General features: G+C 51.2%; 2 protein-coding genes across 5 annotated transcripts in view; both read left to right on the forward strand.

The window, feature by feature from the left end:
* LOC138674672 (basic salivary proline-rich protein 1-like) overlaps nt 1-5,649 on the forward strand; it is a 31,510-nt gene extending 25,861 nt beyond the window's left edge. Inside the window, exons 2-3 of the mRNA XM_069762486.1 lie at nt 3,972-5,006; nt 5,048-5,649. Of these exons, the coding sequence (XP_069618587.1) occupies nt 3,972-5,006; nt 5,048-5,649 (1,637 nt within the window). The remainder of the gene's footprint in view (nt 1-3,971; nt 5,007-5,047) is intronic.
* Nucleotides 3,617-13,058, forward strand: part of LOC138677210 (tetratricopeptide repeat protein 39A-like) — a 42,173-nt gene continuing 32,731 nt past the window's right edge. Inside the window, exons 1-2 of one of the 4 annotated variants that reach the window (XM_069767167.1) lie at nt 3,617-3,696; nt 8,216-8,317. In XM_069767167.1, coding sequence (XP_069623268.1) covers nt 8,223-8,317 — 95 coding nt within the window. In that variant the 5' untranslated portion in view covers nt 3,617-3,696; nt 8,216-8,222. Of the gene's footprint in view, nt 3,697-7,867; nt 8,118-8,215; nt 8,318-13,058 lie in introns of those variants that run through there. The other 3 variants (XM_069767168.1, XM_069767165.1, XM_069767166.1) reach the window with 3 other exon arrangements.

Raw genomic sequence — 13,058 nt, forward strand, 5'->3', positions numbered from 1 at the left:
AATTTGACGTTGTCTCAGGAAAAGGCTCAACGTTTCGCTAACCGTCGTCGGTGTGTTGGTCCCCGGCTTCGTGTTGGTGATTTGGTCTGGTTGTCTTCTCGTCATGTTCCTATGAAGGTTTCTTCCCCTAAGTTCAAGCCTCGCTTTATTGGGCCTTATAAGATTTCTGAAATTATCAATCCTGTGTCTTTTCGTTTGGCCCTTCCAGCTTCCTTTTCCATTCATAATGTGTTCCATAGATCCTTGTTGCGGAGATATGTGGTACGTATGGTTCCCTCCGTTGATCCTCCTGCTCCGGTGTTGGTTGAGGGGGAATTGGAATATGTGGTGGAGAAGATTTTGGATTCTCGTTTTTCGAGACGGAAGCTTCAGTATCTGGTCAAGTGGAAGGGTTATGGCCAGGAGGATAATTCTTGGGTTGTTGCCTCCGATGTTCATGCTGCCGATTTGGTTCGTGCTTTCCATTTGGCTCGTCCTGATCGGCCTGGGAGCTCTGGTGAGGGTTCGGTGACCCCTCCTCAATGGGGGGGTACTGTTGTGAATTCCGTTCTGGAGCTCCCTCCTGTGGTTGCTAATGGTATTTTTGTGAGTTCTGCCCTTGGGCTCCCTCTGGTGGTTTCGAGTGGTATTGCTGCTCCTTTAGGTAGCTGTAGCAGCTGCCTTCACTAATCGCCTTGCCTGGGTTTGTTATTTAAACCTGCTCTGGGCTTTAGTTCATGCCTGCTGTCAATGTTCTTGGTTGGATTTGGTTCTCTCCTTGGATTTCTCATTTGGCCTGTCCTTGTCTGCAAAAGATAAGTTTTTGCTAGTTTTGTTTGTCCATTTGTTTGGACTCTATTGCTTTGCAAATATGTCTCTTTTTGTCCAGCTTGTCACTATGTCTTATTCAGGCTAGCTGGAAGCTCTGGGAAAGCAGATTTGCCCCTCCACACCGTGAGTCGGTGTGGAGTTCATTTTTGTAAACTCTGCGTGGATTTTGTAGTTTTTATACTGACCACACAGTATCCTTTTCTCTCTGTCTATCAAGTTTAGTATTGGCCTCCTTTGCTGAATTCTGATTTCATTTCTTTGTACGTCATTTCCCTCTCCATTCACAGTCAATATTTGTGGGGGGCTGTCTTTCCTTTTGGGGGTTTCTCTGAGGCAAGATAGCTTTCTATTTCCTTCTTTAGGGGTAGTTATTTCTAAGGCTGTGAAGAGGTGTCTAGGGAGAGTCAGGAACATCCCACGGCTATTTCTAGTGTTGTTGTTAGGATTAGGGACTGCGGTCAGTAGAGATACCACCTTCTCAGAGCTCGTCCCATGTTGCGTTTTAGCCACCAGGTCATATCAGTGTGGCCTCTTAACCACCAGGTCATAACAGGGCTAGGTGGGGGTTCATACTGTATATAGGGGGTAGGTGGGGCTCATACTGTATATAAAAGGCTAGGGGGGTTCATACTGTATATAGGGGGCTATGTGGGGCTCATACTGTATATAGGAGGCTAGGTGGGGCTCATACTGTATATGGGGGCTATGTGGGGCTCATACTGTATATAGGGGGCTAGGTGGGGGCTCATACTGTATATAAGGGGCTAGGTGGGGCTCATACTGTATATAGGGGGCTAGGTGTGGCTTATATGGTATATATGGGGCTAGGTGGGGCTCATACTGTATATAGGGGGCTAGGTGGGGGTTCATACTGTATATAGGGGGCTATGTGGGGTTCATACTGTATATAGGAGGCTATGTGGGGCTCATACTGTATATGGGGGCTATGTGGGGCTCATACTGTATATAGGGGGCTAGGTGGGGGCTCATACTGTATATAGAGGGCTAGGTGGGGCTCATACTGTATATAGGGGGCTAGGTGTGGCTTATAGGGTATATATGGGGCTAGGTGGGGCTCATACTGTATATAGGGGGCTAGGTGGGGGTTCATACTGTATATAGGGGGCTATGTGGGGCTCATACTGTATATAAGGGGCTAGGTGGGGGTTCATACTGTATATAGGGGGCTAGGTGGGGCTCCATGCTGTATATAGGGGGCTAGGTGGGGTTCATACTGTATATAGGGGGCTATGTGGGGGCTCATACTGTATATAGGGGGCTAGGTGGGGCTTATACTGTATATAGGGGGCTAGGTGGGGCTCATACTGTATATAGGGGCTATGTGGGGGTTCATACTGTATATAGGGGGTAGGTGGGGCTCATACTGTATTTAGGGGGCTAGGTGGGGCTCCATACTGTATATAGGGGGCTAGGTGGGGCTCATACTGTATATAGGGGGCTATGTGGGGCTCATACTGTATATAGGGGGCTAGGTGTGGCTCATACTGTATATAGGGGGCTATGTGGGGCTTATACTGTATATAGGGGGCTAGGTGGGGCTCATACTGTATATAGGGGCTAGGTGGGGCTTATACTGTATATAGGGGGCTAGGTGGGGCTCATACTGTATATAGGGGCTATGTGGGGCTCATACTGTATATAGGAGGCTAGGTGGGGGTTCATACTGTATATAGGGGGCTATGTGGGGCTCATACTGTATATAGGAGGCTAGGTGGGGGTTCATACTGTATATAGGAGGCTATGTGGGGCTCATACTGTATATAGGGGGCTATGTGGGGCTCATACTGTATATAGGAGGCTATGTGGGGCTCATACTGTATATAGGGGGCTATGTGGGGCTCATACTGTATATAGGGGGCTAGGTGTGGCTCATACTGTATATAGGGGGCTATGTGGGGCTTATACTGTATATAGTGGGCTAGGTGGGGCTCATACTGTATATAGGGGCTATGTGGGGCTTATACTGTATATAGGGGGCTAGGTGGGGCTCATACTGTATATAGGGGCTATGTGGGGCTCATACTGTATATAGGAGGCTATTTGGGGGTTCATACTGTATATAGGGGGCTATGTGGGGCTCATACTGTATATAGGGGCTATGTGGGGCTCATACTGTATATAGGAGGCTATTTGGGGGTTCATACTGTATATAGGGGGCTATGTGGGGCTCATACTGTATATAGGAGGCTAGGTGGGGGTTCATACTGTATATAGGAGGCTATGTGGGGCTCATACTGTATATAGGAGGCTATGTGGGGCTCATACTGTATATAGGAGGCTATGTGGGGCTCATACTGTATATAGGAGGCTATGTGGGGCTCATACTGTATATAGGAGGCTATGTGGGGCTCATACTGTATATAGGGGCTGTCAGTAGTCTTCATTCTGTTCAATACTGATACAATTAATATAAATAATTCTATGATAATATTGACCACACCGAACTCCCACTGAGACGCTGTGACAAGTCGTGAACATTGCTGATGGATGGGGCAGAGATGCCCCCTGTAGCCGTGCACAGCAGTGATGTCCGCGCACAGCGATACTGGGACCTACAATCTGCGGATAATAATCTGCTCCAGTTTGTCGTCCGACCACATTGGTCGCGGATTGTACAGGGCAGACATGTGATCACGTGACGGTGGCGGAACACGGACACACACTCTACACGTTTCCTAGCAATTGATGTGGGCGTGACCACATGCGGAAACGTGTCAGTGGGCGTGTTCTTAGGGTGCGTTCTGCAAAGTGGGCGTGTTCTGCAAAGTGGGCGTGGCTAAGAACTTTTCCTCCTGCACAGGTGTGTGTGGGCGGGGTTTATGATCGGTGCCGCAGCAGGAGCCGGGAGCAGGAGGCTGCGGACAGGTCGGTGTACGGGATGGGGCGGGAGATACCGGGAGGGAGCCCGACATCCCTGCGGAGCGGCAGCTCCCTACACAGCGGTGATATTGGGAGTCACAGCCCGGGCAGAGGCATCTGGCTCCCCTGTTATACCGCCTGTAGACCCGGAGTGACAGCAGCCGGCAGCACAGAACCCGTCATTGGCACCTGATGTCTCTATTTTCTCTCGTTTGCTTTGATTCTTCTTAAAGGGGTTTTCCATTTTGAACAAAACCCCATGAGCTAATCATTGACACCAGGGTCCCTGCAGAGCAGCCCCCCGGGAGGACCCGTCACCCTGCAGCCCCCACGGGAGGACCCGTCACCCTGCAGAGCAGCCCCCCGGGAGGACCCGTCACCCTGCAGCCCCCACGGGAGGACCCGTCACCCTGCAGAGCAGCCCCCCGGGAGGACCCGTCACCCTGCAGCCCCCACGGGAGGACCCGTCACCCTGCAGAGCAGCCCCCCGGGAGGACCCGTCACCCTGCAGAGCAGCCCCCCGGGAGGACCCGTCACCCTGCAGAGCAGCCCCCCGGGAGGACCCGTCACCCTGCAGAGCAGCCCCCCGGGAGGACCCGTCACCCTGCAGAGCAGCCCCCCGGGAGGACCCGTCACCCTGCAGAGCAGCCCCCCGGGAGGACCCGTCACCCTGCAGAGCAGCCCCCCGGGAGGACCCGTCACCCTGCAGAGCAGCCCCCCGGGAGGACCCGTCACCCTGCAGAGCAGCCCCCCGGGAGGACCCGTCACCCTGCAGAGCAGCCCCCCGGGAGGACCCGTCACCCTGCAGAGCAGCCCCCCGGGAGGACCCGTCACCCTGCAGAGCAGCCCCCCGGGAGGACCCGTCACCCTGCAGAGCAGCCCCCCGGGAGGACCCGTCACCCTGCAGAGCAGCCCCCCGGGAGGACCCGTCACCCTGCAGAGCAGCCCCCCGGGAGGACCCGTCACCCTGCAGAGCAGCCCCCCGGGAGGACCCGTCACCCTGCAGAGCAGCCCCCCGGGAGGACCCGTCACCCTGCAGCCCCCACGGGAGGACCCGTCACCCTGCAGCCCCCACGGGAGGACCCGTCACCCTGCAGAGCAGCCCCCCGGGAGGACCCGTCACCCTGCAGAGCAGCCCCCCGGGAGGACCCGTCACCCTGCAGAGCAGCCCCCCGGGAGGACCCGTCACCCTGCAGAGCAGCCCCCCGGGAGGACCCGTCACCCTGCAGAGCAGCCCCCCGGGAGGACCCGTCACCCTGCAGAGCAGCCCCCCGGGAGGACCCGTCACCCTGCAGAGCAGCCCCCCGGGAGGACCCGTCACCCTGCAGCCCCCACGGGAGGACCCGTCACCCTGCAGCCCCCACGGGAGGACCCGTCACCCTGCAGAGCAGCCCCCCGGGAGGACCCGTCACCCTGCAGAGCAGCCCCCCGGGAGGACCCGTCACCCTGCAGAGCAGCCCCCCGGGAGGACCCGTCACCCTGCAGAGCAGCCCCCCGGGAGGACCCGTCACCCTGCAGAGCAGCCCCCCGGGAGGACCCGTCACCCTGCAGAGCAGCCCCCCGGGAGGACCCGTCACCCTGCAGAGCAGCCCCCCGGGAGGACCCGTCACCCTGCAGAGCAGCCCCCCGGGAGGACCCGTCACCCTGCAGAGCAGCCCCCCGGGAGGACCCGTCACCCTGCAGAGCAGCCCCCCGGGAGGACCCGTCACCCTGCAGAGCAGCCCCCCGGGAGGACCCGTCACCCTGCAGAGCAGCCCCCCGGGAGGACCCGTCACCCTGCAGAGCAGCCCCCCGGGAGGACCCGTCACCCTGCAGAGCAGCCCCCCGGGAGGACCCGTACCCTGCAGCCCCCGGGATGTGACCACCAGCTGTGATCACCCTTCTATCCTCCTAAACCTCACCTCATTGTTCATCTGCCGCACACCGTCCCCCAGATCCCAACCCGCCCTTCCCATGTAGAAGTGTACACACCCTGCACTGTTATTACACCTCGGTCACACATGGTCGGAAAGGCTGCGAGTCATTAACCGGGAGTAGTGAGACCCCCACTATACAGGACCCCCAATATACAACACCCCGGCTCCTGATCCTCTTATTACCCTGTAACCTCTTATTACTGTAACCCGGCTCCTGATCCTCTTATTACCCCTGTAAACTCTTATTACAGTGACCCGGCTCCTGATCCTCTTATTACCCCTGTAAACTCTTATTACAGTAACCCGGCTCATGATCCTCTTATTACCCCTGTACCCTCTTATTACAGTAACCCGGCTCCTGATCCTCTTATTACCCTGTAGCCTCTTATTACAGTAACCCGGCTCCTGATCCTCTTATTACCCCTGTAACCTCTTATTACAGTAACCCGGCTCCTGATCCTCTTATTACCCTGTAACCTCTTATTACAGTAACCCGGCTCCTGAGCCTCTTATTACCCTGTAACCTCTTATTACAGTTACCCGGCTCCTGATCCTCTTATTACCCTGTAACCTCTTATTACAGTAACCCGGCTCCTGATCCTCTTATTACCCTGTAACCTCTTATTACAGTAACCCGGCTCCTGATTCTCTTATTACCCTGTAACCTCTTATTACAGTAACCCGGCTCCTGATCCTCTTATTACCCTGTAACCTCTTATTACAGTAACCCGGCTCCTGATCCTCTTATTACCCTGTAACCTCTTATTACAGTAACCCGGCTCCTGATCCTCTTATTACCCCTGTAACCTCTTATTACAGTAACCCGGCTCCTGATCCTGTTATTACCCTGTAACCTCTTATTACAGTAACCCGGCTCCTGATCCTCTTATTACCCCTGTAACCTCTTATTACAGTAACCCGGCTCCTGATCCTCTTATTACCCTGTAACCTCTTATTACAGTAACCCGGCTCCTGATCCTCTTATTACCCCTGTAACCTCTTATTACAGTAACCCGGCTCCTGATCCTCTTATTACCCCTGTAACCTCTTATTACAGTAACCCGGCTCCTCATCCTCTTATTACCCTGTAACCTCTTATTACAGTAACCCGGCTCCTGATCCTCTTATTACCCTGTAACCTCTTATTACAGTAACCCGGCTCCTGATCCTCTTATTACCCTGTAACCTCTTATTACAGTAACCCGGCTCCTGATCCTCTTATTACCCTGTAACCTCTTATTACAGTAACCCGGCTCCTGATCCTCTTATTACCCCTGTAACCTCTTATTACAGTAACCCGGCTCCTGATCCTCTTATTACCCTGTAACCTCTTATTACAGTAACCCGGCTCCTGATCCTCTTATTACCCTGTAACCTCTTATTACAGTAACCCGGCTACTGATCCTCTTATTACCCTGTAACCTCTTATTACAGTAACCCGGCTCCTGATCCTCTTATTACCCTGTAACCTCTTATTACAGTAACCCGGCTCCTGATCCTCTTATTACCCTGTAACCTCTTATTACAGTAACCCGACTCCTGATCCTCTTATTACCCCTGTAACCTCTTATTACAGTAACCCGGCTCCCGATCCTCTTATTACCCTGTAACCTCTTATTACAGTAACCCGGCTCCTGATCCTCTTATTACCCTGTAACCTCTTATTACAGTAACCCGGCTCCTGATCCTCTTATTACCCCTGTAACCTCTTATTACAGTAACCCGGCTCCTGATCCTCTTATTACCCTGTAACCTCTTATTACAGTAACCCGGCTCCTGATCCTCTTATTACCCTGTAACCTCTTATTACAGTAACCCGGCTCCTGATCCTCTTATTACCCTGTAACCTCTTATTACAGTAACCCGGCTCCTGATCCTCTTATTACCCCTGTAACCTCTTATTACAGTAACCCGGCTCCTGATCCTCTTATTACCCCTGTAACCTCTTATTACAGTAACCCGGCTCCTGATCCTCTTATTACCCCTGTAACCTCTTATTACAGTAACCCGGCTCCTGATCCTCTTATTACCCTGTAACCTCTTATTACAGTAACCCGGCTCCTGATCCTCTTATTACCCCTGTAACCTCTTATTACAGTAACCCGGCTCCTGATCCTCTTATTACCCTGTTCCCCCGGTTCGTTCATTTCTTCTCTCTGGCATGGATTGACGATGTAATGACTTTTCATTAATGATTACAGTTCCGAGCTTTCTCTCCGCCATCAGTAAACATCCCGCAGGGTGGCTCCCTCCGCAGTGCTAATGCTGGAGTGCAGTGAGGTAGAGGGTGGTTATAGCTTTGTCTGAGAACATAATACCTTTATCTACAATACTCTTTATTTTCTCAGCCGTTCTGAAAGTTTTCCCTTTTACGTTCCGATGTTCCCTGAGCAGGCAATGAATACGTGGGGCGTAATCTGTCAGTCTTAGCTCCTCTTCCCGGTACTGATTTTGGTTTCTTTGAGGCTCGGTGGAGGATCTCGTTCCTATGTTTGCGTTTGCCTATTTTATGTAGGTAATCTTTTGCGGAGTATAAGATCCTGGATATTTTAGTTTTTGGCAGAGTTCCCCTTTAAGGTTAGGCTTCAGTATGTGATTGGTTTTTTCAGGTCTAACATGGACCTTTCCCGGGACCTCAGCGATTGTATGGCCGCTCTGAACCTATTTCTGAACAACGGCTTCAATGAAAGCTTGGAGCTCCTACAACCAAGGTGAGAGATCTCCCGAGATCTTAAGGGAATGTGTAATCGAAATATTGTTTAAATCAAGTATTCTTCTACTTTTGATCTTATATTTATACATGTTTGATGTTTTTTCCTCCCTTTTCTATATTGTTTTATATTTACCTTTTCTATAACAATATACACTGGTATTTTGGCTCTATCATGTGGGTGCACAAGCCTAAATTACCGTATATACTTGTGTGTAAGTCGACCCGAGTATAAGCCAAGACGCCGAATTTTGCCACGAAAAACTGGGATAACTTATTGATGTAAGTATAAACCGGTTATGCATTGTTCCCTCATCCCCATCCTGGTGTGCATGGCTCCTCATCCCCATCCTGGTGTGCATGGCTCCTCATCCCCATCCTGGTGTGCATGGCTCCTCATCCCCATCCTGGTGTGCATGGCTCCTCATCCCCATCCTGGTGTGCATGGCTCCTCATCCCCATCCTGGTGTGCATGGCTCCTCATCCCCATCCTGGTGTGCATGGCTCCTCATCCCTATCCTGGTGTGCATGGTTCCTCATCCCTGTCCTGGTGTGCATGGCTCCTCCTCCCTGTCCTGGTATGCATTGTCCCTTCATCCACGTCCTGGTATGCATGGCTCCTCATCCCCGTCCTGGTGTGCATGGCTTCTCATCCCTATCCTGGTGTGCATGGTTCCTCATCCCTGTCCTGGTGTGCATGGCTCCTCATCCCCGTCCTGGTATGCATGGCTCCTCATCCCTGTCCTGGTATGCATGGCTCCTCATCCCTGTCCTGGTATGCATGGCTCCCCATCCCTATCCTGGTCTGCATGGCTCCTCATCCACGTCCTCGTATGCATTGCTCCTCATCCACGTCCTGGTATGCATGGCTCCTCATCCCCGTCCTGGTGTGCTTGGCTCCTCATCCCTGTCCTGGTATGCATGGCTCCTCATCCCCGTCCTGGTGTGCTTGGCTCCTCATCCCTGTCCTGGTATGCATGGCTCCTCATCCCCTGTCCTGGTGAGCATTGTCCCCTCATCCCTGTCCTAGTATGTATGGCTCCTCATCTCCATCCTGGTATGCATAGCTCTTCATCCCTGCCCCGGTATGCATGGCTCCTCATCCCTATCCTGGTAGGCATGGCTCCTCATCCCTGTCCTGGTAGGCATGGCTCCTCATCCCTGCCCTGGTAGGCATGGCTCCTCATCCCTGCCCTGGTATGCATGGCTCCTTATCCCTGCCCTGGTATGTATGGCTCCTCATCCCTATCCTTGTCTGCATGGCTCCTTATCCCTATCCTGGTATGTATTGCTCCTCATCCCTGTCCTGGTAGGCATTGCTCCTCATCCCTGTCCTGGTAGGCATGGCTCCTCATCCCTGTCCTGGTAGGCATGGCTTCTCATCCCTGCCCTGGTAGGCATGGCTCCTTATCCCTGCCCTGGTAGGCATGGCTCCTTATCCCTGCCCTGGTAGGCATGGCTCCTTATCCCTGCCCTGGTAGGCATGGCTCCTTATCCCTGCCCTGGTAGGCATGGCTCTTCATGCCTATCATTGAATGCATGACCCCTATGAGAAATGTGTAAATAAAAAAAAAAAAAACCTCCCACTTACCTTCCTTGCGCGCCCTTGCAGCATTTTGTTTCGGCTTCAAGCAGCTCCTGCGGCCGAGTGTTCACTTGTCCCCGCTCATTAAGGTAATGAATATTCACTTCGCTCCACTCACCCGGGGGCACGTGATCGCTTGGCTGTTGGAAACCGGAACAAGATGCTGCGAGGGCGCACAGGGAAGGTAAGTAGGCGTTTTCTTGTTTTTTGTTTATTTTTTTACAGCTGCTGAAAGCTGGCGGCTGTAACTGTGCGCGATATAAGAGAAATGAATATTTATTGCCAATGTAGTGAATATTCATTTCTTTTTAGCAGCGTGCATAGTTGCAACCGCCGGCTCCTGCCTCCTGTGACCCGCTTCTGCGCTGCTTCCCCTCCCCTGCCAGCTTCTGGGACAATGTCTCGTGTATAAGCCGAGGGAGGAGTTTTCAGCACACAAAAAATGTGCTAAAAACTCTGCTTATACATGAGTATATACGGTAACCCCCGGTAAGTTTTGTAGCTTTCACTCAAGGGGACAGCCAAAGTGTCACAGTACTTGAAAAATGGCTGAAAACTGTAAAACTTCATCTACAGCGAATATGAAGTCTACACACCCCTTTTTAAAGTTTGTCATGTAAAAACAAAAAAAATCATACCAAGATCATTTCACAATTTTTTTACAACTTGAATATTATCCCAAATCTATTAAGAAACAAACTGAAATGGGTTTGTTGTGGTGGCTGAACTAAAATAACAAAACTATAAAATAACCAGGCCCTGAAAGTATAAGCACCCCCTTATTGAGGATGAGGTTGTGCTGAGAATTAGCCAATCACTTTTACACTCATATTAGTTGCATAATACAGTAATGTCCATAAACAGCTGACAACACAGCAAAGGTATCAGTCAGGAGAAGGGTACAAAAAATATTTAAGGCATTAGATACATCTGTGCACACATCTGAGGGTCGAAAGATGGCCGCGGTGGCCTGTAAGCTCCTGCTCAGTTCAGGAGCTGACAAGCCTCCTCCCAGTGTGAAAGATGCCGATCTAATGATCAGCAGTGCAGAAGCATTGCAGATTATCAGATCTGCGATCTGTCACTAGACAGTTGATGTCTCATCCTGGGACAATGTAAGAAAATAATAAATATTTTGCGCTCCCAAATCCAAATGCCCACTTCCCTTCTGAGCCTGCATGTGCTTAAATCACATTAAGCCCGCCTAATTACTTCAGAATCATGTACTGGTGGCTACAGCCTACTGGTGGCTACAGCCTACTGGTGGCTACAGCCTACTGGTGGCTACAGCCTACTGGTGGCTACAGCCTACTGGTGGCTACAGCCTACTGGTGGCTACAGCCTACTGGTGGCTACAGCCTACTGGTGGCTACAGCCTACTGGTGGCTACAGCCTACTGGTGGCTACAGCCTACTGGTGGCTACCCTGTACTGGCGACTACAGCCTACTGGTCACTACAGTAGGAGTTTGCAATTTTCACTCAGCAGAATCCGATGCTGCCTGTTTCTGGAAAACACCCATGGAGTCAAATCGTCACTAAACCTGTAGATAAATTCCCAAAGGGGTATAATTAACTAAATGGGGTCGCTTATGGGGGGATTCTGCTCTTCTAGCACTTAAGGGCTCTGTATATGACTTCCGCAAATTATTCTAGCAAAATCTGCACTCCAGGAGGCGAATAGAGCTTCTTCCTTCCCGGGTCTTTCCGTATGGCTAAAAAGTACTGTATAGCCACATGTATTTCTACATTCGGCATAAATTGTGGGACAAATTTTGGTGCCATTTTTACCCACTTCCCAGTGTGAAAATGTTAAATATGGGGCTAAAACAACATTTTGGGGGTAAAAATATTATTATTTTTCTTAATTGACAATGGTATAAAATTCTGTGACACACCTGTGGTGTCAATATGATCACTGCACCCCTAGATGAATTCATTGAGGGGTGTAGTTTGTAAAATGGGGTCACTTATGGGGGGTTCTGCTGTTCTGGCACCTCAGAGGCTCTTCCAAGGTGACATGGTACCCTCAAACCATTCCAGCAACATCTGAGCTCCAATATGGCGCCTCTTCCCTTCTGAGCTGTGCACTGTTTGTCAAAAGTAGTTTTCAACCACACATGGGGCATTTTCACACTCTATGTATTGCACAAAAAAGTTTGGGGTCCATTTTCTCCTGTTACTCTAGTGAAAATTAAGAATTAATTGGGGTTAAATAAATTGGTTGTGGCAACCTCTTTTTCAATCTGTTACTGTGGTTTTCTTTGGGAATATACGCTGCTCAAAAAAAATAATGGTAACACTAAAAACAACAGAATATGACTCCAAGTGAATCAAACTTCTGTGGAATCAAACTGTCCACTTAGGAAGCAACACTGATTGACAATCAATTTCACCTGCTGTTTTGCAACTGGAATAGACAACAGATGGAAATTATGAAGACCCCCTCAATAAAGGAGTGGTTCTGCAGGTGGAGACCACATACCACATCTCAGTATCAATGCTTTCTGGCTGATGTTTTGGTCACTTTTGAATGTTGGTTGTGCTTTCACACTCGTGGTAGCATGAGATGGACTCTACAACCCACACAAGTGGCTCAGGTAGTGCAGCTCATCCAGGATGGCACATCAATGCGAGCTGTGGCAAAAAGGTTTGCTGTCAGCGTAGTGCTAACAGGAGACATGGAAGGGACCATAGGAGGGCAAGAACCCAGCAGCAGGACCGCTACCTCAGTCTTTGTGCAAGGAGGAACAGGAGGAGCACTGCCAGAGCCCTGCAAAATGACCTCCAGCAGGCCACAAATGTGCATGTATCTTCACGAATGGTTAGAAACCAACTCCATGAGGATGGTCTGAGTGCCCGATGTCCACAGATGGGGGTTGTGCTCACAGCCCAACACCGTGCAGGACGCTTGGCATTTGCCACAGAACACCAGGATTGGCAAATTTGCCTCTGTCGCATTGTGCTCTTCACAGATGAAAGCAGGTTCACACTGAGCACATGTGACAGACGTGACAGAGTCTGGAGATGCCGTGGAGAGTGATCTGCTGCCTGCAACATCCTTCATCCTTCAGTGACCGGTTTCGCAGTGGGTCAGTAATAGTGTGGGGTGGCATTTCTTTGGAGGGCCGCACAGCCCTCCATGTGCTCGCCAGAGGT

Source organism: Ranitomeya imitator, chromosome 4 (assembly GCF_032444005.1).
Source record: "Ranitomeya imitator isolate aRanImi1 chromosome 4, aRanImi1.pri, whole genome shotgun sequence".
NCBI classification, from domain to species: domain Eukaryota; kingdom Metazoa; phylum Chordata; class Amphibia; order Anura; family Dendrobatidae; genus Ranitomeya; species Ranitomeya imitator.